The sequence below is a fragment of the Myiozetetes cayanensis genome, unplaced genomic scaffold (genome assembly GCF_022539395.1).
Source record: "Myiozetetes cayanensis isolate MyiCay16 unplaced genomic scaffold, myiCay2020 scf19, whole genome shotgun sequence".
In the NCBI taxonomy this organism is placed as follows: Eukaryota; Metazoa; Chordata; class Aves; order Passeriformes; family Tyrannidae; genus Myiozetetes; species Myiozetetes cayanensis.
The window spans coordinates 1,339,518-1,362,687 of NW_026087400.1; the positions used below are offsets into that span (position 1 = coordinate 1,339,518).

At 57.3% G+C, this 23,170-nt stretch overlaps 2 protein-coding genes across 2 annotated transcripts; one reads left to right on the forward strand and one right to left on the reverse strand.

The window, feature by feature from the left end:
• The first annotated feature begins 267 nt into the window (after positions 1-267).
• LPIN3 (lipin 3) lies at positions 268-11,263 on the forward strand. Its single transcript, XM_050313607.1, is given in 21 exon segments — positions 268-276; positions 2,694-2,888; positions 3,231-3,326; positions 4,095-4,330; positions 4,536-4,643; positions 5,083-5,203; positions 5,348-5,491; positions 5,493-5,760; positions 6,393-6,492; positions 6,595-6,776; positions 6,859-6,952; positions 7,168-7,237; positions 7,350-7,439; positions 8,029-8,090; positions 8,254-8,383; positions 8,612-8,760; positions 8,925-9,011; positions 9,942-10,094; positions 10,379-10,490; positions 10,580-10,683; positions 10,811-11,263. Coding segments are annotated over 20 exon segments (2,643 nt in total). The 5' UTR covers positions 268-276; positions 2,694-2,696; the 3' UTR covers positions 10,956-11,263.
• A 1,888-nt stretch (positions 11,264-13,151) lies between these two features.
• Positions 13,152-22,496, reverse strand: EMILIN3 (elastin microfibril interfacer 3). Its single transcript, XM_050313581.1, has 4 exons — positions 22,300-22,496; positions 19,385-19,507; positions 16,454-16,701; positions 13,152-15,957 (listed from the first exon to the last, which is right to left on the reverse strand). The coding sequence occupies exons 1-4, from the start codon at positions 22,494-22,496 to the stop codon at positions 14,063-14,065; spliced, it is 2,463 nt and encodes an 820-aa protein (XP_050169538.1). The 3' UTR covers positions 13,152-14,062.
• Positions 22,497-23,170: the final 674 nt, after the last annotated feature.

Consider the following 23,170-nt stretch of genomic DNA (forward strand, 5'->3'; position numbering starts at 1 on the left):
GGACTTGGGGAGACGGCCCTGCCCCGGCTCAGGGGAGGGAAGGAGGCAGCGGGCAGAGGAGGGGCCGAGGTGAGCGCTGCCGGCACGGAGCGGCCCGGGGGTCGCTCTGGCCCCGAGCCGGGGGTGCCGAGCTCCCGGGAAACGGGGAAGGTCCTGGCTGGCTGGATGGCAGGGTGGATGCGGGCAGGGAGTGCTGCTGGCCGGGTGGCCCGGGAGCAGAGCGGGCTGGTGACAGCAAGCCCCCCGGCTTGTTCTGGGAGGCTGTCACGGGTGGAGGTGGAGGGGAGCTGTGCTGCCTGCACGGGGCAGGACCGACCCCTCCGCCCTCTGCAGGGCTGTGCTCCTGCTGCTTGGGGGGCTCAGGGCTCGAGATGCCCCATTCCTCTAGGGGCTTATTTATTGAGTGTGACTTGAAACCCCTTTCTCTTTCTCTTGTCCAGCTCTTGATCTCTTTCCAGAGTAAAACTTGCCTTTCCCCTCCCTAACGGGCCTGCTCCATCGGGGGGAGGCTGAGGCCTGCCGGGGAGAAGCCTCTTCCTCCAGCCATCCTCGGGGAGGCCCAGGGAGTCAAACTCGGTGAGCTGAAACCTGTCCCAGAGCCATACTGAGTGGTCCCCAGCAACGAGATGCCTGAGGAGGGGGCAGATGCCCACTGAGGCAAGGACGGGACATAGCTCTGCACAGGGACGTGGCTCTGGCACATTTTGCTGTTGAGCTCTTGCACCCTGTGTTCACCACGATGGTGATGCTCAGTGTGGAGCTGTTTCTGGGGACAATTTCCAAGCCCCCACCCCAAATCCTATGGGCCGTGTAGGTTTAGCTGCCCAGGATTTTCCCTATGTACTTTTTAGGTCTGTGTCACTGTACATCCCAGCGGGGAGACCATCAGCACTGCCCTGGGAACACTGGGATGAGCCAGATTTTCCTCCTCCAAGCCCTCCTCCCCGCCCTGTGCAGCGAGGAGCTCTCCTGTTTGCTGCCAGGCCCTGCAGCACAGCAGGGAAGGCAGCTGGAGGGCTGCCCGCCCCGGCAGCAGTGCCTGGGAAAGCTGGGCTCAGCAGGTTGGTGGTGGCCCCGTGACCCTGGCCCCACTCGCAGCAGAGCTGATGGAGGCACCGAAGCTTCGGGAGCTGGCTAGCACTTCCCTGCCATCATCCCCTGGGGAGGATCTGGCTTTGGGCATACTCCCAGCTGTCAGGGAGAGGTGGGGGACAGAGCATGGAGCAGGAACCACGTCTGCCCACACAGACTGCCTTCCAGGAGGGATGTCTGGGAGCAGGACAGGGCTGAGCTTGTGCAAAACGGATCGGAGAGGCTGGGTACCTGCTGGGGCAGAGGGCTCGTCAGGTGCCACGTGCTTGTCCTCATCCCTTTGGGTAAGGAACCAACTCTCCACAGCTGCCCCGGGTTGAGTGTGCACTGCGGGCCGTGCTGAGAGCCCCTGGGGACACCACACCATGTTGGCTGTGCTGCCAACACAAGAGCTTTCCTTTAGTTCATCCACGGTCACCCTGTGCCCTCCTGCTCTGCCTGGGACAAGGTGGGCTGCAGAGCTGGCTGCTGGGGAAGCTGGGCTTGGCCTCCATGCTTCCCAGCCCCTGGTGTGACGTGCTGACACCACAGCCGCTGTCCCACTGAGTGCTGAGCAAACGGAGCAAGGGGCTTCTCTGGCCCGAGGCCTGGGAACAAGAGCCAGCACCTCGACACAGATCTGCAAGGAAATGCTCCAGGGATTTCATCACACTGACCAGAGGCAGCTGCCAGTGGTGGGGCTGTGCAGGAAGAGGCGCTGCATGAGAGCATGTGTGCCACCCTGTGTGGCTGGAGGCACGGCTGTCCTGTGAGCCCAGCACGGACCATGTGGATCTCCAGCTTTACAGCCAGGCCTCCAGCGTGGTGGAGAGGAGTTGTCTCCACTCAGGGAGCGAGCAGCTGGAGGATGTCAGTGGGCAAGGGGATGAGCAGGAAGCAGGCAAGGCTTTCCTTCCACGTGTTCTTGCTAATGAAAACCAGGAGCTGTACAACCTTGGAGTGCAGCCTTGTGAAAGCAGCGTGGCAGAGCTGTCCAGGTGCCCTCCAGGCAGCACGGCCCCTCTGCTGGGATTGCCTGGAAAGATGGATGGTGGTGGCTGGGGCCAAGATGTGGACACTGGGAAGTTCTGGCTTGAACAAGGGCCATGTCTGGCCAGTTCTGCGATGCCTTCCCTTCCAAGTGGGAAATGTTGGGTTTGGATTTTGTTCAAAGGGAGTGTGTGGTGTATGCAGCAGCTCGGACTTCCCACCTCTCTGCCTTGATTTGTTTGGGAATTTTTAAGGACAGTGCAGGGCAGGAGGTCTCCTGCCAATCAAATACTTGTTTGAGTGGGATGTTGACAGCTCAATTGCACAGTGTTGCTGTGAGGCTGTATTTGCCCTACAAGGGGCAGATGTGATGGTGTATCCCAATGCCAAAGGCATCTCTCCTCCAAGCTGGATGCTCTGCTCTGGCTTCTGTCCTGTTTTCTGGTGCTCACAGAGGTCCTGGCTGAAGGCCCTGGCCCTTCAGGTGTTTGCCTCAGTTTCCATAGAGGCTGACCTGTGCCTGTGATGGGGCTGTGTTTGCAGCCATGACATGACTCTCACAGAGGAAATTTTACTGCTGGAGTTCTCTTCCCCTACCTGAGTGTATTCCTGTCTCTCCCTTGCAGTCTCAGACCATGAACTACGTGGGGCAGCTGGCTGGGTCCGTCTTTGTCACGGTGAAGGAGCTTTACCAGGACCTGAACCCTGCCACCCTGACAGGCTCCATCGATGTGGTGGTGGTGAGGCAGCCCGATAACTCCTTCAAGTGCTCCCCATTCCACGTGCGCTTCGGGAAACTGGGAGTGCTGCGCTCCAGGGAGAAGGTGGTAAGTGATCCCTTTCCATGGGGCTGTGCTTCCTCTCTGGTGTCTCCAGACCCAGTATCTTCTATAACCCTTGGGTTGTGGAAAAGCTTTGTTTGAGGGGAATGGGAACCCTACTGAAAGGAGTGCTTGCCAAGATTTGGAGGGGATGCCCCCTAATGGAACCCATCCTCTTCCAGGAAGGACTGTGCTTCCCAGGAAATCTGGGAGTGGTCCCTGACCTCAAAGGCTGTGTGGCTGTCAGTCCTGCAAGCAACTCCAACCCAACCCCTCCCTGGGGAAGTGCCCCTGTGCTCCAGTGGAAGAGTGGGTTTGGATGGACAGGCTGCTTCTGCCCCTTGTTAGGTTGACATTGAAATCAACGGGGAGCCTGTGGATCTGCACATGAAGCTGGGAGACAATGGAGAGGCCTTCTTTGTCCAGGAGTCAGAGGAGAATGAGGTTGGTGATGTAGAGGTGCTGCAGGTCTGTGTTCTGCTGTGTGGAAGTGCAGAGTTGAGGTGGAATGACCGGGTTTGGAATGCTGCTCTTCCACAGAGTGACTCCATTGTCCCTTTTGATGTTTTCTGTGTCTGGAAAGGTTCCTATTCAAAGGACCTTGCAACCAGTGTAGAGGACCTGGGCAGTGGGGCACCCTGAGGGAGTGCTAGACCACATATCTGCATCCCAGACTGATCTCCATCAATGGGCATGGCTGCTGGCCAGCCAGGCAGATGTCTTGGAGCTTGGCCTTTTGGGGGATCTTGTGACAGGGTTAAGAATGAGACAGATGCTGTGGCAGGCTGCCCACTCCACTGGGAAGTGGGATGAGACTAGTTGTGCCTTCCAGAAATCTTGGCAGCTCTTCTCCCAGGCTGACTTGTGGTCACTGCTAGCTTGGGCTGGGTTTGGGAGCAGAGAGGGCTCTAGAGCTGAATCCCATTTTCAGCCTTTGTTATTCTGGTCTCATGGTGCCATCTCCTGCCTGTCTCTTCTTGCCCATGTTAGAGATGTCTTTAGCTTGTGGCTGGATCACCCTTCTTTTATTTGCAAGTTTTATGTACAAACCCTTTCCTTTTAGGGCAGGCCACAAACCCGCCCCTGAGCTGTGGGCTCGGCGGTGTTGGTTGTGCTGGTGCAGTATGTTCCATAGGCGAGAGCAGGGAGCTGCCAGGCTGGAAAGGGGCATGCTAGAGGGAGCTGATGGGCTCTTCCCCATCCCTGTTACAGGACAGCATCCCCTTCTGCCTCTGCACGTCCCCCATCCCCACGGAGCAGAGCCTGAAGGATTCTGCCCAGCCGTCCCACGGGCAGGAGGCCACTGGTGCCCAAGTGACCCAGTGCAGGAGGAGGTGGCGCAGGAGAAAGGCCAAGAGGAAGGAGGTGCTGGGCTCAGAGTCTGAGAGCTGTGATGAGACCAAAGGCAAGATGCCCGTGGAGGAGCCATGCAGGCTGCCAGCCCCAAGGTGAGCTGCTTGGTCTGGGCACAGTGGGTCAAGCCCGTGGGTTCACCTGGTGAAGCTCAGCAATATTGAAACAGGAGGAAAGTGTTTCCAGGGAGAGCCCAGCCCATTCCAGGGTAGGAAGCCAATGGGAATGGTGAAGCTGTATTGCCAGCTTTCTGGAAAGGTGCCTGAGAGTAGCACAACTGACCCTTTTCCCTCTTTGCAGTGGTGCAGGGTGTTCATCCTTGGCTGATGCCCTTGAAGAAGAAGCCCTGTCATTGCAGTCCCCAGGTGTGCATCCACACTCAGATGGGGAGCTGGCCTCTGTGGACAGGTAATGGACAGAGGAAAGGTGTTCTGCTCAGCTCTGCTGAGAGCAGGGGACAGGCCTCATGGCTAGGAAAGTGGTACAGGGAAAGATAACAGGAAGACAACAGGAGAGGAGGGTTTTCCTGGCCTGGTATGGTGTGGTTGGAGGAAAGCTCAGAGGCTGTGAGGGACACTTGTGGCCACGGTCACAGATGTGAGAAACCTGCATGCACAGGGCTCTCTGCTCCTGAGCTGCTCTGGACAACTGCTGGCATAGCACTTTGCTTCCTTGGGCCTCAGCTTCCATAGGTCCTGGTCCTTTGTGAGTGACAGTCTTATGGAGCAGAACTGACTTTATGGGAAACCAGCCTTACATGGCTCTTGGTCCTAAATGTCCTTGTGCTGATAGGAAACCATGGGGCTGTGCTATTGGTGAGGTCCCATATCACTTTCTCTTCTTGCAGCTTCATGCTGAGCCATCTGTCTTCTCGCAAAAGTGATTCTGAACTGGAGATCAAATCACAGGACAGTTTTGCTCTAGGAACTGAATCCCACATGCAGTGGACCTGGGGAAGGCTCCCTCAGGTGAGTCCCTGCTCTTGATCTTCCCTAGCAGCTGCAGAAAGCAGGAGGAGTCTGTGGCCAGTCAGCCTTAGGGCAGTTATCCCCCTCTGCCTGATGCTTTGGGCAACTTCCCATCCTCAAACCTGTTCTTCTGCTTTCCTTGAGGTGAATAAATTGGAACGAGTTGAACCAGCCAAGTCCACGAAGACCATTGCTACTGCAAGAACCTCCATCTCTACAACACTGGTCCCAGTAGATGAGGCAAACCCTCTTGCTGCCACCTCTGAAAGTCTGGAAGGGGATCCAAGCTCCAGCAGGACCTCAGGACATACCCTGTTCCTCGGCTGTGTCTGTTATTGAGACAACACTTGCACCCCAGGATGGGAACAGCATCCCTAGTGCTGAGGGGGCAGAGAGATTGTTGGGAGCCTCCTCAGTCCCACAAGAGAAACAGGAGGAAGATGGGAGTGTTGTGCCAGAGGTTCAGCCGGCTGTGGAGCCTGTTGAGGAAGCCACTGCTCGAAGGCAGGTGGGCTCAGAAGGCCCTGAGCAGCAGCTGGAGAGGCAGAGGAGCCAAGGTGAGAGGGGGACTGGTGCAGCTGGAAGTGGTGTTTGAGCCTGCAGGTGTCTGTCTCGGATGAGGGCCTGGGTTATTCATTGACTGTAACTCCCTCATGACTGCCCTGGGTATTGCAGGTGTGCTGTGCTTGCTTTGCTTTGCCCTCTCTGTGTGCAACCAGCTCCTTTGCTTTGAAGATTCATCCCTCAGATTTCCAGCTTTCAGTGACCACCCAGCTCCCAGGAAGGCTTTCTTGCCTTGTGTTCCCTGAAGTCCATCCTTGGATGTCTCTGCTTTTGCTTGCTTAGAAGATTTCTCCACAATACAGGCCATACCTTAACTTGAAGTGTCTGGCAGCACCTGGCCTGACTTTGTCTTTATCCTGAGCATGCTAAGTCAAGGGCAAAATCTCAGGGAAGCATTTATGTTCCCTCCCTTGACAGTGTATTTAAGGATTCTGCCAGTGCATGTGTCTTGAGGTAGTTTTGTTGCTGTTGATTTAAGGCAGCTTTTGCAGTAGGAAAATGGCTGCCCTGTTTGTATGATACATGGATATGATGGAGGAAAACGCTGTCACTCTCTCAGGAGATGGTGGAGTGGTTGGAAAGGTGATTCAGCTAAGCTCTCTCTCTCTTCTGTCTGTGCATTGAGGATCCATCAAAAGAAGTCCTCACTTGGGTCCCAGTGACATTTACCTGGAAGAGCTCTCCAAGCTGGAAGAGAAGCAGGTGTCTCTCTATCTCCCCAGGAGGTATGAGTTGCCCCAGCTGGCCAAGCTCAGACCTTCTTGAGCAATTCCCTTGGCACAAAGGACGGAGGTATGTTTAAAACTATTGTCTGATGTCACTGCCAGCAGGAGAAGAAACACTGGGGACTCAGAGCAGAGTTTGAGGTCTGTGACAGAGCCCAGCCACCCTCTGTGTGTCCAGCTGCCACCCAGCCTGCCTGCTGACACCCCCCCGGACTGTGACTCCACGCCCGCAGTCGCCCTGTCGCTGTGCGGGGGCCTGAGGGGCAGCAAGCAGATCTCCCACGGTGGGTGAGAGGGGAGGGGGACCCTGCAGCCCCAAAATCCGTTATATTCCCCAGTGGCATGACACAGCCTCTGTCCCACCAGAGAAGTTCATGGAGCACATGGTTTCCTACCAGCAGTTTGCTGAGAATCCAAGGCTCGTCAATGACCCGAACCTGGTGATACTGATCAACAACAAGTGAGTGGCCTGCTCTTCCTGCTGCTTCACCCCATGATGGACAGTGTGGTCCCTTGGCCCCTACAGAAACCCTCCTGTAGGAGTGTGACTCCATCCCAGAGCATGTTTGTACTGCAGCAGCTGTGGGAGGGGAGCTGGCAGTGCTGCAGGTTGGTGATCTGCAAAGAGCACTCGCTCCAGGAGTGGGGATGTGCCCACCCCTCTTGGTTTTCCAGGTATTACAACTGGGCAGTGGCTGCTCCCATGGTCCTGTCCCTGCAGGCTTTCCACAGGAGCATTCCTGAGGTCAGTGGTATGACACATTTTCTGGCCATGGTTCTCAGCAGCACCTGAGAATCCTGGGCTGAGCCTCCCTGGGCTGAGGACTGACATTATCCATGTTCTGCCATGTTCACAGAGCATCATTGACGACCTGGTGAAGGAGAAGATGCCCAAGAAAGGCAGAAGGTGGTGGTTCTGGAGGAGGAGAGAATTCCCAGCAGAGGAGGTGTGTTTGTGGCAGTGGATGTGACAACCATGTCCCCAGGGGACAGGCATCATTCTGGTGACTGGCAGAGGTGGGGGTAGGAGAGCAGCAGGGTCCTGGGGATGGCGTGGGGCTGAATAGGAGGACATCCAGGACCTAACAAGGTGACTTCTGAAGGTTGCTCCTGTCCCCTTGGGTCTGTTAATCCCTGAGCAGCAGAACAGCGCCTGGTGATGCAGTAACATGGACCTTGTAATGGTGAGACCTCCTGTCACGTGCCCCTCATGCCAGGTCCCCAGGTACCAGTGTGCTCCCTGCTCTCCCTGCCCTGCCACAGCACCAGGCTGTGCTTCCCCTTCCATGGGCAGTGTCCTCGTGAAGGCAGGGGCAGCATTGCTGCCTCTTCTGGCATCACTGCTCCAAGTGGAAGAAAAGCAAAGCAGCCCCTGTTCCTGCCCTTGGCTCTGTATAAGCACTGCTCAGCAATAACAGAAACATCTCTGTTATCAACACTGTTCAGCACAAATCCAGAACACAGCCCCATACCAGCCACTGTTAAGAAAATTAACTCTACCCCAGCCAAAACCAGCACACCCTTCTCTGCCTGCAGAAGCAGCCAAAGCCAGGGAAAGCCAATGAGGGGATGCTGCAGCCTGACTCTGCTCAGCAGAGGTGAGTGCCTCCCTCCCAGCTCACCTTCAGAAGTCTGCATGCTCTTTATCTCTTCTCCTAAGTGACCAGTTATTCCCAAGTTTATCTAATGTTAGGGAGCAAAAAGCTCTGTTAAGACTCCGGCTGACCCCAGTCCAGCTAAGCTCTTCCCTTCTTTGTGTAGGCAGGAGGAAGAAGGGTCATCCAGTGATGATGAGACCCTGCACTCTAGGGACATGTTGGCAATAGAGGCCCCTGCTCAGAAGCCTCTGCCAACCTACAAGAAATCCCTGCGGCTCTCCTCTGAACAAATTGTATGTATTTACTCCTCTGTGTGTGTGTAGGGGTGAGACAACCCTTAAACAGGATTTCTCTACTCCTGACTCATGTCTTCATGGGGCATCCAAGTATTTTGTCCTGGTTGGTCACCCTATAGAGGCTTGGGGTCTCTGGCCTGGCTGGGTGGCAGTCTGGCCTCTGGCAAGCCTTGGTCTGGTGTGAATTGGTGCCGCTGTAACACTTTTGCTGCCCCTGTGCCACAGGAAAGGTTGAATCTGCAGGATGGCCCCAACGAGGTGGCATTCAGTGTGACGACTCAGTACCAGGGCACGTGTCGCTGCGAGGCCACCATCTACCTGTGGAACTGGGACGACAAGGTGGTGATCTCGGACATCGACGGCACCATCACCAAGTAAAAGGCCTTTCTGCCACCCCACACCCCCTGTTTTCCCCTGTTAGGGGAAAGTGTCCTTTAAAGGCTTGCCTAGGCTGGCAGGAGGGACCACAAGCCCCACGGTGCTGGGGATGGATACCCACCAGGCTGGATCACACTGACCCGCTGTCCTTTCCTTCTAGGTCAGATGCTCTTGGGCACATCTTGCCTCATCTGGGTAAAGACTGGACTCATCACGGGATTGTTAAACTCTTCCACAAAATCCACCTGTAGGTATTGGATCAACTGAGGCCAAGGGGAAGTGGGAAACTGGTGGAGTCAGAGCCAGGGCTTCTTACTCACTGACGCTGGGCAGAACAGCCTCGTTATCTGCTGTCAGGGATGGCTGCTGTGCTGCCTTCGTGATGGGGGGGTGAAAGCAGGGGGCCCTCTGGGAGCAGATGCTGGCATTGCCTTCCCTGGGAGCAGTGTGTCGGTGGAAGCTCTGCTGGGAGGTGTAGCTGAGCACCGGTGGTGAGACCACCCAGGGTCACAGCTGAGAGTGGTGGCACGGGGGTCCCCAGCACTGCCAGCCCCGGGGCAGTGCCGGTGCCCCTCTGGGTGCCCAGCGATTGCTTCCCAAAGCCCAGGGGATGAGACCCCGAGGGGTGACACTAGCAGCGGGTCCCTGCAGAGCCTCCAGCTCAGTCCCTGGCCCCTGTGGCCACTGAGAGGCACTGTGGGCCCGTGGATGGCTGGTCCTGGCCCCGGGAGGGACACGCTCCCAGGGCTGCAGGGACAGGACCAGCATTTCTGCTGCCTCCGGCCACCCTGGTCCCCCCTCGGCTGACTGCCCTGCCCTGGAGGCCTGTGAGGGCTGGGTACAGCCCCCTAATGCCCAGGCAGCCCGGTGGGATGGAGGTGCTGCTGGGGGTCCTGGCTGGGTGTGTGGGTGCTGAGAAGCAGTGGGTGCTGTGCAGCTGGGTGCCTGTGTGGCTGCTGGGGAGAGCCTGGAGGGTGGTGCAGGGACCCCCAGTGTGAGGCAGGTGCCCACCAAACCTGCTTAGCTCAGGTCTCTGGGTAAGGCATTTGCATTGTTTGTGGAACCACTGTGCTTGCTGGAGGGGTGAACAGGTTTGGCTGAGGCCGGGTGCTCTCCTCCTCCAGGAGAATGCCCTGCCCAGGACACGGCTCAGAGGGGCTCCCTGTGCTCTCTCTAGGAATGGCTACAAGTTCCTCTACTGCTCGGCCAGGGCGATTGGCATGGCCCACATCACCAAAGGCTACCTCAAATGGGTCAACGAGCAAGGCTGTGCCCTCCCCAGGGGCCCCATCCTGCTCGCCCCCAGCAGCCTCTTCTCTGCCTTCCACAGGTGCTGTGTCCTCTCCTGCACCCCCATCCCTGGGGGCAGCACCCCTTTCCCAGCTCAGTGCTGAGGGATGTCCCAGCCTCAGACTGCTCTGCCCTCCTTGGCACACGGTGCCTTTTTGTGAGGCAGCGGGAGAGCTGCCTGCCCCCCTCCGGGGCTTCCTGGTGGAACTCCTGATGCACAAAACCTCTCTTGCCTTCCAAAGCACTTCCCTGAGCCCCAGACAGCCTGGCTGCCTGCAGCCCTGGCCAGCTGATGCCTCTCTGACCACGGGTCTTGTGCTGCAGGGAGGTGATTGAGAAGAAGCCAGAGGTGTTCAAGATCGCCTGCCTGCGGGACATCCAAAACCTGTTTGCCACAAAGTGTCCCTTCCACGCAGCCTTTGGGAACAGGCCCAATGTGAGGGGGTCTCCTGGGGCAGAGGGTGGGCTCGGCTGGGGGTGGTGCCTCCCTGCAGCCCTCACGCCACGCTGGCCTCCCTTGGGCAGGATGTCTACGCGTACAAGCAGGTGGGGCTGCCGGAGAGCCGCATATTCACCGTCAACCCGCGGGGAGAGCTGATGCAGGAGCTCACCAAGAACAACAAGTCAACGTAAGCGATGTGCTTATTCCTTGGCATCCTTGGGATAACTTCTCTGTAACCCAGAGAAGCATCTTGGGGTGTAGAAGAGCCAACAAATGCCCAGTTGCTCCACTGTGCAACTTTCTCACCCCCACAGGTACGAGCGGCTGTCGGAGCTGGTGGAGCTCATCTTCCCTCCCCTGGAACAGAGTGGGAGAGCTGGTCTGGCATGCCCAGAGTACAGCCACTTTTCCTACTGGAGACCTCCACTGCCTGATGTTGACTTGGATGCTGCCTTCTAACCCCATTCCCTGTGGAGGTCTGACCCAGGGTGTCCTGGGTGTCCTTTGCCAGGACTGAACGCTCCAGCTGCAGCTCTTCCCCGTTTCTGCTCAGGCATTTTGCACTTGTAATAGAGGTCATGATGGCTAAAGGGAGTAAAAGGGAGCTCTGACTCTACAAAACCTCCAGTTGCTGAACTAAAACTCCTGTAAGCTGGGTCTCTTCTAATGTTTGTAACCCCTCTAAAGCCTGGCCCTTTTTGAGAGGTGGTGATTGGTCACTGTTATATTTATTGATGAGCCTCTGGTATAGCTATTGCTACCTCCAGTATGACCACTGTTCCCAGACAGTCCAGCTACCCGCAGTTTGGTAGATGATGGAGTGAAACTGCCCACCAAATCATTAAGGTGGATGGAAGATGTTGGGTATTTGAGTGTTTTTGACTAATAGCAATAATAAATAGTGCCTTCAATCTGGCATCTGCCTTGTCCTTCCCTCACTGCCATGTGTGAGTGTAAATAATCTCTGAGTCTGCCATTTCTGGAAGCCACACAAGTCATTTTGATCCTGGAAACCTCAGCGAGAAATACTTTATTTTTTTTTCCTTTCCAGTACAAACACTTTTTCAGCTTTTAAAATCTGAACAAATGTAAAATGTTTTAAAAACAATAGAACACAGCCTTTTAATGGTATCAGTTATCAACTGCCTTGGAAAGCTGCCCATGCAAGGACAACCCCATGGGCACCATTTCCTCCTTCTGCAAACAATAAAAAAAAAAAAAATGCCCAGTTTTGTACAAAGTTCCTTTCACTTTTTAAACATGAATAGCTGAGAACTGAAATATAAACTGTCCATAGCTTCAAGTGACTAGTCAGGAATAGTCCAAACATAGCACCATTTTCCGGAAGGTCAGACTTCTTCCTTGTCCTGGTTTTGTTCAGGCCAGTCCCGGCTCCCTCTGTGCTCGGGAAGCTGTTCCTGTTCAGCCACTCTAACCCAACCCCGGCTGGGGAAGGGGGAGCCTGGCCCTTGGCTCTTTTTCTCTTTGGTTGCTGCAGCCCTTTTTTTCCCTGGTGTGAGGGTATGGGGAGGGGGCTCAGGCAGGCTGCTCATGTGGGGTGAGGGCTCCCCTGAGTACTGAGGGTTGACTTAAGACTCTTTCCTTGGGCTGAGTTAAAAAATAGGTTTTGTTGTCTAAGAGCAGGTTTTGCAGGATGCCCAACAGCAGCTGGGGGTTGTTCTTCAGCCGTACAAGTGTCTCAGCAGCTGCAGCATAGCTCCAAATCAGCCAAGCCCAGAGCAGCAAGACTGGATTCTGGTGCTGTGAGCATCTGGTGGGACTGGGTGAGTGGTGGGGGGCCAGGTCCCCTCTCCCTGCTCCCACAGCTGATGGCCCATGCTCCTCTGGCAGGGGAACCAACTAATTACTGCATCAGGGGACCATGATGTGGCCAGCTGGACTCAGGGATCCCTGTGGTCCTCCCCGGCCTGGAATGATGCTTCAGGGAGCTCACCCAGTTTTTCTGGAGGAGAAAAGGTGCCCTGATGCATCTGTACTGGGAGCTGCTGCTGCTTTGTGCTGGTCAGGGAGGGTCAAGGAGGGACTTGTGGTGGAAAAGAACAGGGACAGCCTGGTGAGGGTGACGGGCACTGGGTGGGAGCTGAAGGCTGGATGGCGTGGAAGAGTCCATGAGCTGAAATGCTGAGCTGATAGAAAAATATGTTCCTCTGCTATAAAGTGCCAGAGCTGCTTGGATGGAGGCTCTTTAATTTCCTCCTCATCCTAGTAATGAAGTCCCTGTTGCTGGTTAGCAGAGGGTGCCCATGGGGGCTCCCGGGGAGGGGCAGGTTCTGTGTGCAACAGGTCTGCAGGGCAAGGCTGGGGCTGCTCAGGAACATGGACAACCTCCTCCAGCCTGCCTGCTTGTGGGAAACCAGAGTCAAGCTGGGTAAATCACTTGGGATTTGGATTCCCAGGCTGAGCTGAGGTCTCCAGAGCTCTTCTCACAGGTGCAGGTCCCAGGGCTGATGGGCTAGAGGAATGTGAGGGGGAGGCTTCTGTTCCCACACTGCTGCACTCACACCCTGGAGCAGCTGGAATTCTCCTGCCCCTGGATGAGATGAGAGAAACCACGTTCACAGTTTAAGCAGTAAAACAGGAGAGAAGCAGAGCTGGAGGGCAGGACTGGTCTCTGCAGAGACCCACGGACACGTCTCGTTTTCCATAACCCATGAGGTCAGTCCCTGGTGTAACCAGAGAGCCCAGCAAAGTGGGACTGCAAAGCACAGCAGCCCTGGGGACTGTGGGGCTCTCCCCAAAATACTGCTGCCACAGGTTTTAGCTGCCCAGTGTGGCTCTTTGGAATATGGCAAGGGACACGGGGCAGCAGGAGGAAACTCTGCAATCAGATGAGCACCATGACAGTGGATTCCTCAGAAATATCCACACACATACCATATGTATATATATGCATATGTGTGTTTTCCTAATGCATACCCTCATCTGCTCCACAAGGCATGTGCATCTGCATGGAGGAGGGAGCAGTGTAAATGGATTTACCATACACAAGGAGAGCTGCCGTCTCGGAGAGGGGAAGCCAGTTCCCCGGGGGACGTGTGAATACGTGTGTTCTTTGAAATTTGCAATTCCTGTGGCGAGTTTTGTTCCCTGTAAGGAGCCCTGGCTTTGCTCAGTCCTTGGATTAAGATGCAGGTGGTCTTTAGGTCAGAGAAACTATTCCTCAACTGATAACTACGGGGTTGTATTCTTCGAGAAGTTATAAATCCGCAAAATTAAAATTAGAAATCAATGTTCCCGCCTCCAGCTTCCTCCTGAATTGTCCTTGTGGGGTCATCAGCCCAGGAGCCAAAGCAACGCCCCCGGCCAGGAGGCAGTGACTGCTGCACCAGGTCAGGACAGCTGCCGAGCAGGAGGGGAGTACTGGCACGGCGGAGTTATGGAAGAGTGGGACCAACAAGATGAAGGGGAAAAAAAAAAAGAAAAAGTAGCAGCTTTTCATTAAAAAAATTATCCCACGAACTGTTGTCACATTGGAGCAAGTCTGTGTGATATAAGTTAATCCTGTCCTTCACAGGGGGGGAAGGAAGACACACGTGGCAGTGTGGCTAATGCTGCCTCCCCTCCACCTTCTCTTCCAAGTGCCCGACCTGTTCTGCCAGCTCAGAGACCTTGGCTTGGCAGTCAAGCAGGTTGTCCTTCAGTCCCGTTATTTCCTGAGAGTGGGCAGCCAGTGTCCCATTCATGTGGTCCATGTAGTCCCACAGACTGCCCGTGTGTTTCTCCAGTTCCTTCCTGATGTCGTCCAGGCTCCCCGTGAGGACACCCAGCCTGCCGCAGGCTCGCTCCACCCGGGCCACCCGCTCGTCGAAGTGAGAGATCTCCTGCTGCAGGTCATGGGCCACGTTCTTGCAGGAGCTCAGGTCGCTGACAATCCTGGCTTTGAGTCGCTCCAGGTCTCCCTTGAGGTTCAGGACGCGCCGGTTGCTGAAGAAGAGCTGGGAGCCTTGGTCGTTGACTCTCTCCTGGATGGAGTGCACCTCGTCCTCGATCTTCCGCTCGTGCTCGTCCAGCGAGGAGTTGACGTGCGTCACGGTATCCGAGTACTGGGAGACAGAGTCCTTGAGCCCCGTCAGAGACTTGCTCACAGTGTTCAGGTTGATCTTTAGCAAGGTGATCTCCCCTTGCAGAGCCCCCGATGCTTCCTCCTCGATTCGCCGCTGGATCTCCAGGATGGTGGCGTTCAGCTTGCGCAGGAGGTCGTAGTTGCTGTCCATCCGCAGGAGCAGGTCCTGGTTCTTGCTCTGGCAGTCTTCGATCTCGGTCCGGAAGGTCTCCACATCTTTGGAGGCAGAGGTGCAGCCCAGGGAACAGGTGCTCTCCAGCGTGACAAGGCGATTCTGGAGCCCCTCCAGTGCCTCATCTGTGCGTCTCCTCATGCTGGCGAGCTCGCCCTCCAGCACGGGCACCACCGCTCCGTCCATTCCCGTGGGAGAACTGACATTGTTCAGCTCCCCCACGATGGTCATGAACCTGTCCTCCAGGGTCTGCATTTTGTCTTCAAAGGCAGTCCTCATGCCATCCACCTCTGCCACCACTGTGCCCCTCACGCTGTCCTCTATCCCGGAGCAGCAGCTCCCCGTTTCCCTCTCTGTAGCATTGAGCCTGGCTTCCAGGTCCTCAAAGCGCCCTTCAAAGAGGTTCCCTAGGGTGACAGTGGAGATTTCTCCATCCAGCCGTGAGTGCAAGTTCTTCTGGGACTCGGAGATGCTGTGAAGGCCTTTCTCGAGGATGTTCATGCGATCAGTGAGGTAGTCCAGGTTGCTGCAGCAGCTTTCCACCACGGTCAGCCCTTGGATCTGGGTCTCCAGCTGGGAGATCTCTTTCTTGATCTCCAGCTCCTTCCCGTCCAGCGTCTGCTGCAGCCGCAGGTTGGCAGCTTTCTCCTCCTCGCACTGCTGCCGCACCTCTTGGATCCGGAAGTCGCACGTGGTCTGGATCTTCCCCAGCCTCTTCTCGAAGCCGTCGAGCAGCTCCCCGCGCAGATTGCTCAGCCTCGTGTCCACGTACTCCTCCAGCAGGTCGATGGAGGTGAGGGGCGAGGGCCGGGCGGCCTCCAGCAGGTGCTTGATGTGCCCGTCGTGGTCCAGGACCATGCCCCGCACCTCGTGCAGCAGGTCCGCCTTGTTTTTCAGCACGTCGCTCACCTCCGTCACCTTGGTCAGGATCTCCCCCACGGGGGGGTACGTGGCGATGTCGGCCTTGTCCGCCACGTCCACCAGCCCGTCGGGAATGATGCCGAAGCCGACTGTGGAGTCGGGCGTGCCCGGGCTGTTCATCAGGGAGCCGATCATCTTGGTGGTGTCCTCCTGGATGGCCAGGCGCAGGCGGTCCCCCAGGCCGCTCACCATGGTGTGCAGGCTGTCGTAGGACTGGGACAGGCGCCTCACCTCTTCCTCCAGCCGATCCAGGCGGTCCCCAAAGAGGCCTGGCAGCTTCCTGCCTGCAGGGCAAAGAAACAGAGAGGGCACAGTCAGGACTGGTGCTCCTTTAACTCCCCTCCTTGGCTCCCCTTGGCTGAAATTGCCATTTCAGCAAAATCTCAGCCCACCCACCCTCTCCATCTCTCCTTAAGCTGACCAGAAAACCCTCTTTCCTTTTGGGATCCAGCCCTCTGCTCCCAAGTTAAACAGCAGGTGATGAGAATAGCCGAGGGGAGCTTTGGGTTGAGACACCCTCTATCAGCCCCAAAATTAATAGGAAAATGCTCCAAAGCAATGAGGAAAGGCAATTTTGAAGCTGCATGTTTTGAAGGAGACATAATTAAAAAAGCAAGTGGTCCTCAAGGGAATCAAATCTCAGATCTCTGATCAGAAAGCACACCACCCACTGAGTTTTTGCCAGATTCATGCCCTGTGCTGGAACAGAAAGAACCAGGAGGGTTGAGTGTGTGCTGGTGATGTGTGGCCTACAGATGTGAAACAGGAGCGAGATCTCACCATACTGATTCTTCTTTGGTCCTGGAAACAGGTCAGGGTGGCTTTTTGGATAGGGAGGCAGTCTGGGCATTGGAAACATGTTTTGCCCAGGAGGCATTTTCGGGCTGGGATGCTGGGGCAGAAGGCCGGGCTGGTCGGTGGGGCTGTCGTGGCACCCTTCTCCCATGAAGCCTGGGCAGCACCTCCAGGACAGCTCGGTCACTGTCTTGTATCCGATCTTGTATTTGGGCCTGAAGAACGTGCGGTACCTTTCCAGGAGAGGGGGGAGAGAGGGGACAGTTTAGAGAAGCAACAACCTCATCAAGCAGTAAGGCAGAGCAGGGTGGAGTCCTGTTGGGTGTGGGGGATCTGTGCACAGGGGAAAGCCTGGCTGAGACCCTTGTGCTGCACCTGCAGAGCATGGCCCACCTCCTCCAGCAGCTCTTACTGCAGCCCAGCTGGGTGCAGCATTACAGCACGGTTTTTTTGGAGTGCTTTTGGCCTGGGATACCTGTTGTTAGTTAAGAACAGCAGCTGTAAGTGTAGTGCTGCAGTCAGCTGGTGACCACTGTGACTGATGCCACACCCCTTGACAACCTTTGGCCCAGGAGACCACAAGGTGAAACGATGGCAGTGATTTCAAAACCCCTGCAAAATCAGATCACTTCCAAGAGGGAAGCAGACAGCTTGTGGAAGTGTTTTGCACATTGAATTGACCTACAGAATTTCCTAGTAATTGTGTCCTGAAGCCTCTGTGAGTGTTGAAAGCCTAAAGGGGCTTGGGCTGGCCTGGTGAGGGTCCCTGGGCCGTTGCTCTGGGGTGTGCACAGAGGGATGGCTCCTTACACTGCCTCCTGCCCCAGCTGGGAATGCCCTGGGAAGTTTCTCCATCACCAGTTTGGGCACTAAAACATCTGTGCCCCCACAACCAGCACACAAGGTGCAAGCCCACCTCCTTGCCCAGTGGGACACCAACACCCTCCCTCTCTGCTCTTGCTCTGCATGGGGTCCCATCAGCCCATCTGGAGGACTCAGCTGTTCCCTGCTCCTCCGTGGCAATTTGCTGTGAGGTGACAGGGATGGGACAGGACCCCCCCAGCACCTGTGTCCCCCCACCAGCCCAGCTGAGCTGCACAGGGCTGAAGATGGGGCATTTCTCACCACCTCTGAACATCAGTGCTTTGAACCTGCCTTTTGGAAATTTCTAATCTGAATTTAACCAGGGCCTGAAAACCCTGAAGTTTGCTGTTTTGCAACAACACACACAATCAGGGCCCTGTTCTTCTCCAGCACGTCCAGGGGAAGGTCTCAGAGGAGGGGGCAGCACAGAGGGGCTGCAGCAGGCACTCCCAGTTATCCATTGCTCAGTGCAGCACACAGGGCACATCCCCTGTCATCCATGGCCCTGCCTGAATCCTCAGTGTCCCTGGCCCAGGCTGCAGCCCCTGGCAGTGCCACTTCCACACGACTCCCAGTGCGATGCAGCCTCGGAACGAACCGCAGGGCAGGGGCATAAAGGGAACCCAAATCCTCTGCTCCTTGATTCACTTCAAGATTTCTCCACGTGAATTTCCCAAAGGCACAGGACAGCTTCAAAAGAAGCTCCTCTTCTTGGTATTCCTTTTCACAGGCGCTGCTGAGTTTCTATGGTCTTTCCTTGTCTTGTGGTGTGTGGAAACCTGCCTGAATGTACCCCAGGAGTACAGGTACAGTGCTGCTCCCAGCCACTGTCAGGGGGTGCAGGCGAGGAGGAGGATGGCATCCAGAAGGCAGGGCAGCTTCTCTGTGTCATGCTGGACTCTGCAGAGGAGCTCAGAGAGCTCCAGACCCTCCAAACCTCTCTCTCCCTGTTCCAGGCAGCAGCAAGGGGAAGTACTATTTGCAGCTGCACAAACATGAGCTGATGGCCCCAGCACGTGGAAAAACCATGTTTCCCTCTGGTCTATGGATGCAGCATCTAAGGCCATGCAGAACATCCTGATGGAAAGAACAAGTTAAAAAGTGGGTCCAATTGCCCCTCTCTGCTGGCAGAGGCTCTGTGCAGAGCCCATGGCACCACTGGCACACGGAGAGTCCCAGCCTGCTGCCACAGGAGGGGTCCCAGGCTCCAACAAAAGCCCCTCTCATCCCAGTTTTCCTCCATGCTCAGCTCTGCTCCACTCCTCGGGCCTGGGGAGGATGCAGGAGATCAGCATTTCCACATGGAGCAGCATTCCCAGCCGGAGCTGCCGAGGGTGGAGAAGCACAAAGCCCAAGTGTCCTCTCTGCTCCAGCAGCAGCTCCGGCCGTGGCACAGTGCGGTGTTTCCCTCCAACACTGACAGGGTGGCAGAGAGTTCTGCAAACATCTTCCTAGGGCAGGAAGCACTGAGCCATCCCCAGCCAGGGGCTCCGTTCCCTCCTCCTCTCAGTCAGGTTCTCAGTGAGCTGCCATCACTCTGCCAGGTTGCAGGTCTGGGACAAAATGCTTCCCTGCACACATGCACAGGCACCTCCCCACTTCCCATGGATTCCTGATTTATTTCTGAATCATAGAATATCCTAAGCTGGAAGGGACCCACAAGGATCATTTCAGCTCCTGCACAGGATGCCTCCAAAAATCACACCATGTGCCTGAGAGCATTGTCCAAACACTACTTGAACTCTGGCAGGCTTGGTGCTGTGATTAACTTCCCTGGGGAGCCTGTTCCAGGGCCCAGTCACCCTCTGGGTGAAAACCTTTTCCTAATATCTAATCTAAACCTCCCCTGACACATCTTCTAAGGAGGGACAGATCCTGTCTTGCCTCCTCCCAGCACCACTGCCCTGCCATTGACCGCCTTGTCCAGGAACAGCCTTTCAGTCGTCTCACTACCCTGTGGAAATTTGTTTTATGGCCGGAAAGGTGGCAGGGGAGCCTCAGGAGCTGACGCTGGGGGGGAAGGGAGCCGTGCTCAGTGCCCCCCGTACTCACAGCACTTTCCCCGGGCACTTGGGTCCCCAGCTGCACTTGTGGTACTCGGCCTTGACGTAGCTCTCGGCCCCGTCCTGCAGCGTGCACGTCACGTTGCGCTGCACCACGTAGGCACAGTAGCTCCTGGGGGGAAGCACAGCGAGACACTGTCACCCCCTGCCCGCCAGGCAGTGGCACCCCAGCTGTCCCCCCCAGCCCCCAGGCAGGTCTGGCACTGCTGGCGAGGTTCAGGCAGCAGGAGCTGGAGGGACCCCCCTGCTTGGGCGGGGGCATCACCACCACGCTGCAGGAGCATGGCTGCTGTCACAGTCACAGCCACACTGCCATCACTGCTGGTGGTGTCACCAGAGCTGGGCTGTGCTTGGCACAGATGGACTGAGTGGTGAGACAGGCTGGGACGACAAGCAGAACCCCACCAGCAGCAGCAGTTATGGGAACAGCATCCCAGAATAGCTCCAGCAGCGCCTGGCAGGGGTTGTCTGTCCTGCTGCAGCTCCTGGAGTGCTGCCAGGGCAGGGACAACTCAAAAGCAGCTCAAAAGTCCCCCCAGGCAGTGGGTACTGTGGCAGGCATGATGCTGCAGTCAGCAGAGGAGATGCAGACTGGCCACTCTGCAGGGCTGCAGCATCGTGGGTCCCTCTGCCATGGAGGCAGGGACACGGACCAGATCCATGATGGATCAGGCTGGAAACCTCTTCAGACCTCTAGGACAGTTAGTACAAGGAGCAGAGACTCCTCCCCCCTGCCATGGTGCCCACAGTGGGGTGTCACAGGTACCAGTCAGCTCCAGCACAGGATCTCTCCTGAGCCAAGCAGCAAATCCAGGAGTTCAGGATAAGCTGGGTGGGAGGAAGGCTGCGTGGGAAGGATGCAGGAGTATTGGTGGGACAGATGGAGGCCAAGGCTGTTCCAGGGCTGCTGGCAGGAGCAGATGGACTTGGTCCATGGGGACAGAGACAGCAGGGATGTGTGGTGAGGCAGGGATTAAGGACAGGGGCATGTGGCAGACGGCAGAGCGGGAGGAGAGGAGGGCACAGGCACCGAGTGCAGAGCAGAGCTGAGGAGCAGGGTCAGCGGGACAGAGCAGATGGGCCAGCGGAGCTGCAGGTGCAGGGAGGTGCTCAGTGAGGCGGCAGGACATGGCTCTGTGTGAGCTGGGGGCTTGGTGTGGGTGGGCAGGGAGTGTACTTTGTCTTCACCTGTTTGCCAGCAGTGCTTGTCCCTCCTTCACTGATCTTTCCCCACTCAGGGTGAGCCAGAGGGCTGCTGCTCTGTCCCCTGAGTGTGCCACAGGGGTGGGCAGGGCTGTGCACACCCCACCCTGTGCACATACACACACGGGCACACACACTCCCTCACACAGGAGACACCACAGTCCTTCTCCACAAACCCTTCTGCTCCAACCTGACTGCCACAGTCCCTTCCCTCACCTCCACCTGCCAGAAGTCTCAACATCATCTGGACCATCATTATGACAAGCCCATGAGAGCTGGGCTGAGGCCCTGCAGCTCATTTCCGTGCTCAGCCCCTGAGGCTGCTCTCCACAGGCCACGTGATGGGGATGCCAGGGGACTCCAACTGCATCCCAGCCTGTGGCCAGGCAGCCCAGAGTCACAGGAACCAGCTCATAGAGGGAGAACTGCTTCCCAGTGTCCCTGTCCAGAGGCCCAGAGGAGGTATCTCCAACAGCCCACATGGAGCAGGAGCTCCCTCCGTGCAGCAGCAAGGTGTGAGCAGGCTCATCCTCCCCCCAACACCCTGGCTCTGTCTCTGCTCCCTCTCCATGAATCCAGGACCTGCTTACAAACACACTGCCAACCATCTCTAAGTCAGCTCATAGCCAGTGCAGGCAGATCTACCAGTCACTACTAATGAAGAGTGCCTACCTCCAACTTCTTGGGTAAGTGTGGTTCTGGCTCACTCTCCCTCTCAGAACCCCCTTCCCTTCTCACACACCTGTGGCAAGCAGTTTTATAGCTGCAGCCTGATGTTTTTAGAGTGAGCAGCTGGAAAATGTTACGGGTTTTTGAAAGCTCTCACTGGCACTGCCAGTATTGTTTGTCTGCAGTGTTACTTTATTCATTTCAGCTTGTTCCTAACACCACATCCTCCCCTTTTCAAAGGAGCCCGGCAGAAACCACTCTGAGCAAACAAGCAGAGAGGGAAGCGACACCCCCTCCCCGCCCCCAGTGTAGCAGCTTTTCTGCAATCGAATGGAAAAAGTCTATAGTATGTGTAAAGCCCACATTCCTCACTGCCTCAGCTTTCCAGGTTTCTTGAAAACTTATTTAAACTCTAGTACGTATGTGTTTTACAAGCAAAGGGGCAAATTCCCTCCAAACCAACATGTGTTTTCACACGTCTCTCTGAGTGCTGCCACCCTTCCCTCCCGCACATCACCCCCCGCGCCCCTGTCACGCAGAACAGGTACGTGCACCTACCCCAAAACCGCACACGGGCATCCCCATCCCCACCTCCCCAGCCCCGTCCCACACGGGACCTCAGCACACCCGTCCCCACCGCACGCAGCCCGCTCCCTCCTGGCAACAGAACTCCCGGACCCTCCTCTAGATGGAGAGGGCACCGAGACACCCGGACACTGCTGCCCCGCCGCCAGCCCCTGCTCGGTACCCGGCAGAAGGTGTGGGGCAGGGGATGCCCGCGGCCGGTACCCAGGGACCCCTGCCCAGCCAGGGATGCCCGCTGGCGAGCCCTGGGAGATGTACCCGCGGTTGGTACCGGGGGTGGTGCCCACACGGGGTGCCCGCGGCAGCCGCTGCCCCGGGGATGCTCCCGCAGAGCCAGACGCGTGGCCGGTAGCGGTGGCCGCGGTCTGTGCCCGGTAAGGGATGCCCGACGGAGACCCGGGATGGTTGCGCCACCGCGGCTGGGGGGTCGCGCAGGGAGTCGCTTACTTGTGCTTGCCCACGGGCTTGCCGGGGCCGAGCTGCGGGCTGGAGCCGGCCGTGTAGAGGCTGTACCTGCCGCCGTAGGGCAGGGGGGCTGCGGGGGGGTAGAAGGAGCCCTTGGCGTCGGCGAGGGCCAGCAGTGTCCCCAGGGAGATGCAGGCGAGCAGCGCTCCGCGGCGGCGCAGCGCCCGCGCCCGCCGCATGGTCCCGGCCCGACGGGGAGCGGGATGGGACGGGACGGGACGAGATGGGACGGGACGGGACGGTCGCGATCCCCGTCGGAACGGCGCTGAGGAGAGGATCAGACCCTGCCTGTCCCTGTCCCTGTCCCTGTCCCTGCCCCGCTCTGCCCGGCGGCACACGCCGCTCCGCCGCCCGCCCGGCCCCTTTTGTACGGCGGCGGCGGGGGCGGTCCGCGCTCCTCCTCCCGCCCTCCCACAGCCACCGACCCCGGCCCCGCGGGCGGGGAGACAAAGCGAAGCCCCTCGACCCCCTTCCCCCCGTCCAGCCCCCGCCAGCGGTGCTGCAGCCCCCGGAGCAGAGCGGGCGAAGCGCTGCCGACCCCCGCGGGGCTGGAAGGGGCTCGCACCCCTCCCGGCCCCCTCCCCGCCCCTTCTCCCGCTGCCCACCCCCACCAGCGTACCCGGCGTTTGCCCCCTCGGGGCAGCAGGTGCAGCGGGGTCCGGAGCCCCCCGGATCCTGGTCCTCCCCTGGTCCTGCTGTGCCTCATCCCGGAGCGCAGGAGAGAGAAAGGATGGAGGGACCTCAGCGCCGCGTGTCGAGGCGATCTGCGGTGCTGGAGACTGGCAGTTGTCAATTATTTGTGGCACCAGCTTGGTGCATCCAGCAGAGCATCACGCAGGGTTCTGCAGGACAG

Excerpts from the sequence above, each read along its gene's own strand:
- EMILIN3 (XM_050313581.1), bottom strand. The coding sequence starts at position 22,496 with ATGCGGCGGGCGCGGGCGCTGCGCCGCCGCGGAGCGCTGCTCGCCTGC. Across the intron at positions 19,508-22,299 it reads AAGCCCGTGGGCAAGCACAA|GAGCTACTGTGCCTACGTGG; the intron begins GTAAGCGACTCC and ends GCTTCCCCCCAG. Across the intron at positions 16,702-19,384 it reads AAGTGCCCGGGGAAAGTGCT|GTACCGCACGTTCTTCAGGC; the intron begins GTGAGTACGGGG and ends TCTCCTGGAAAG.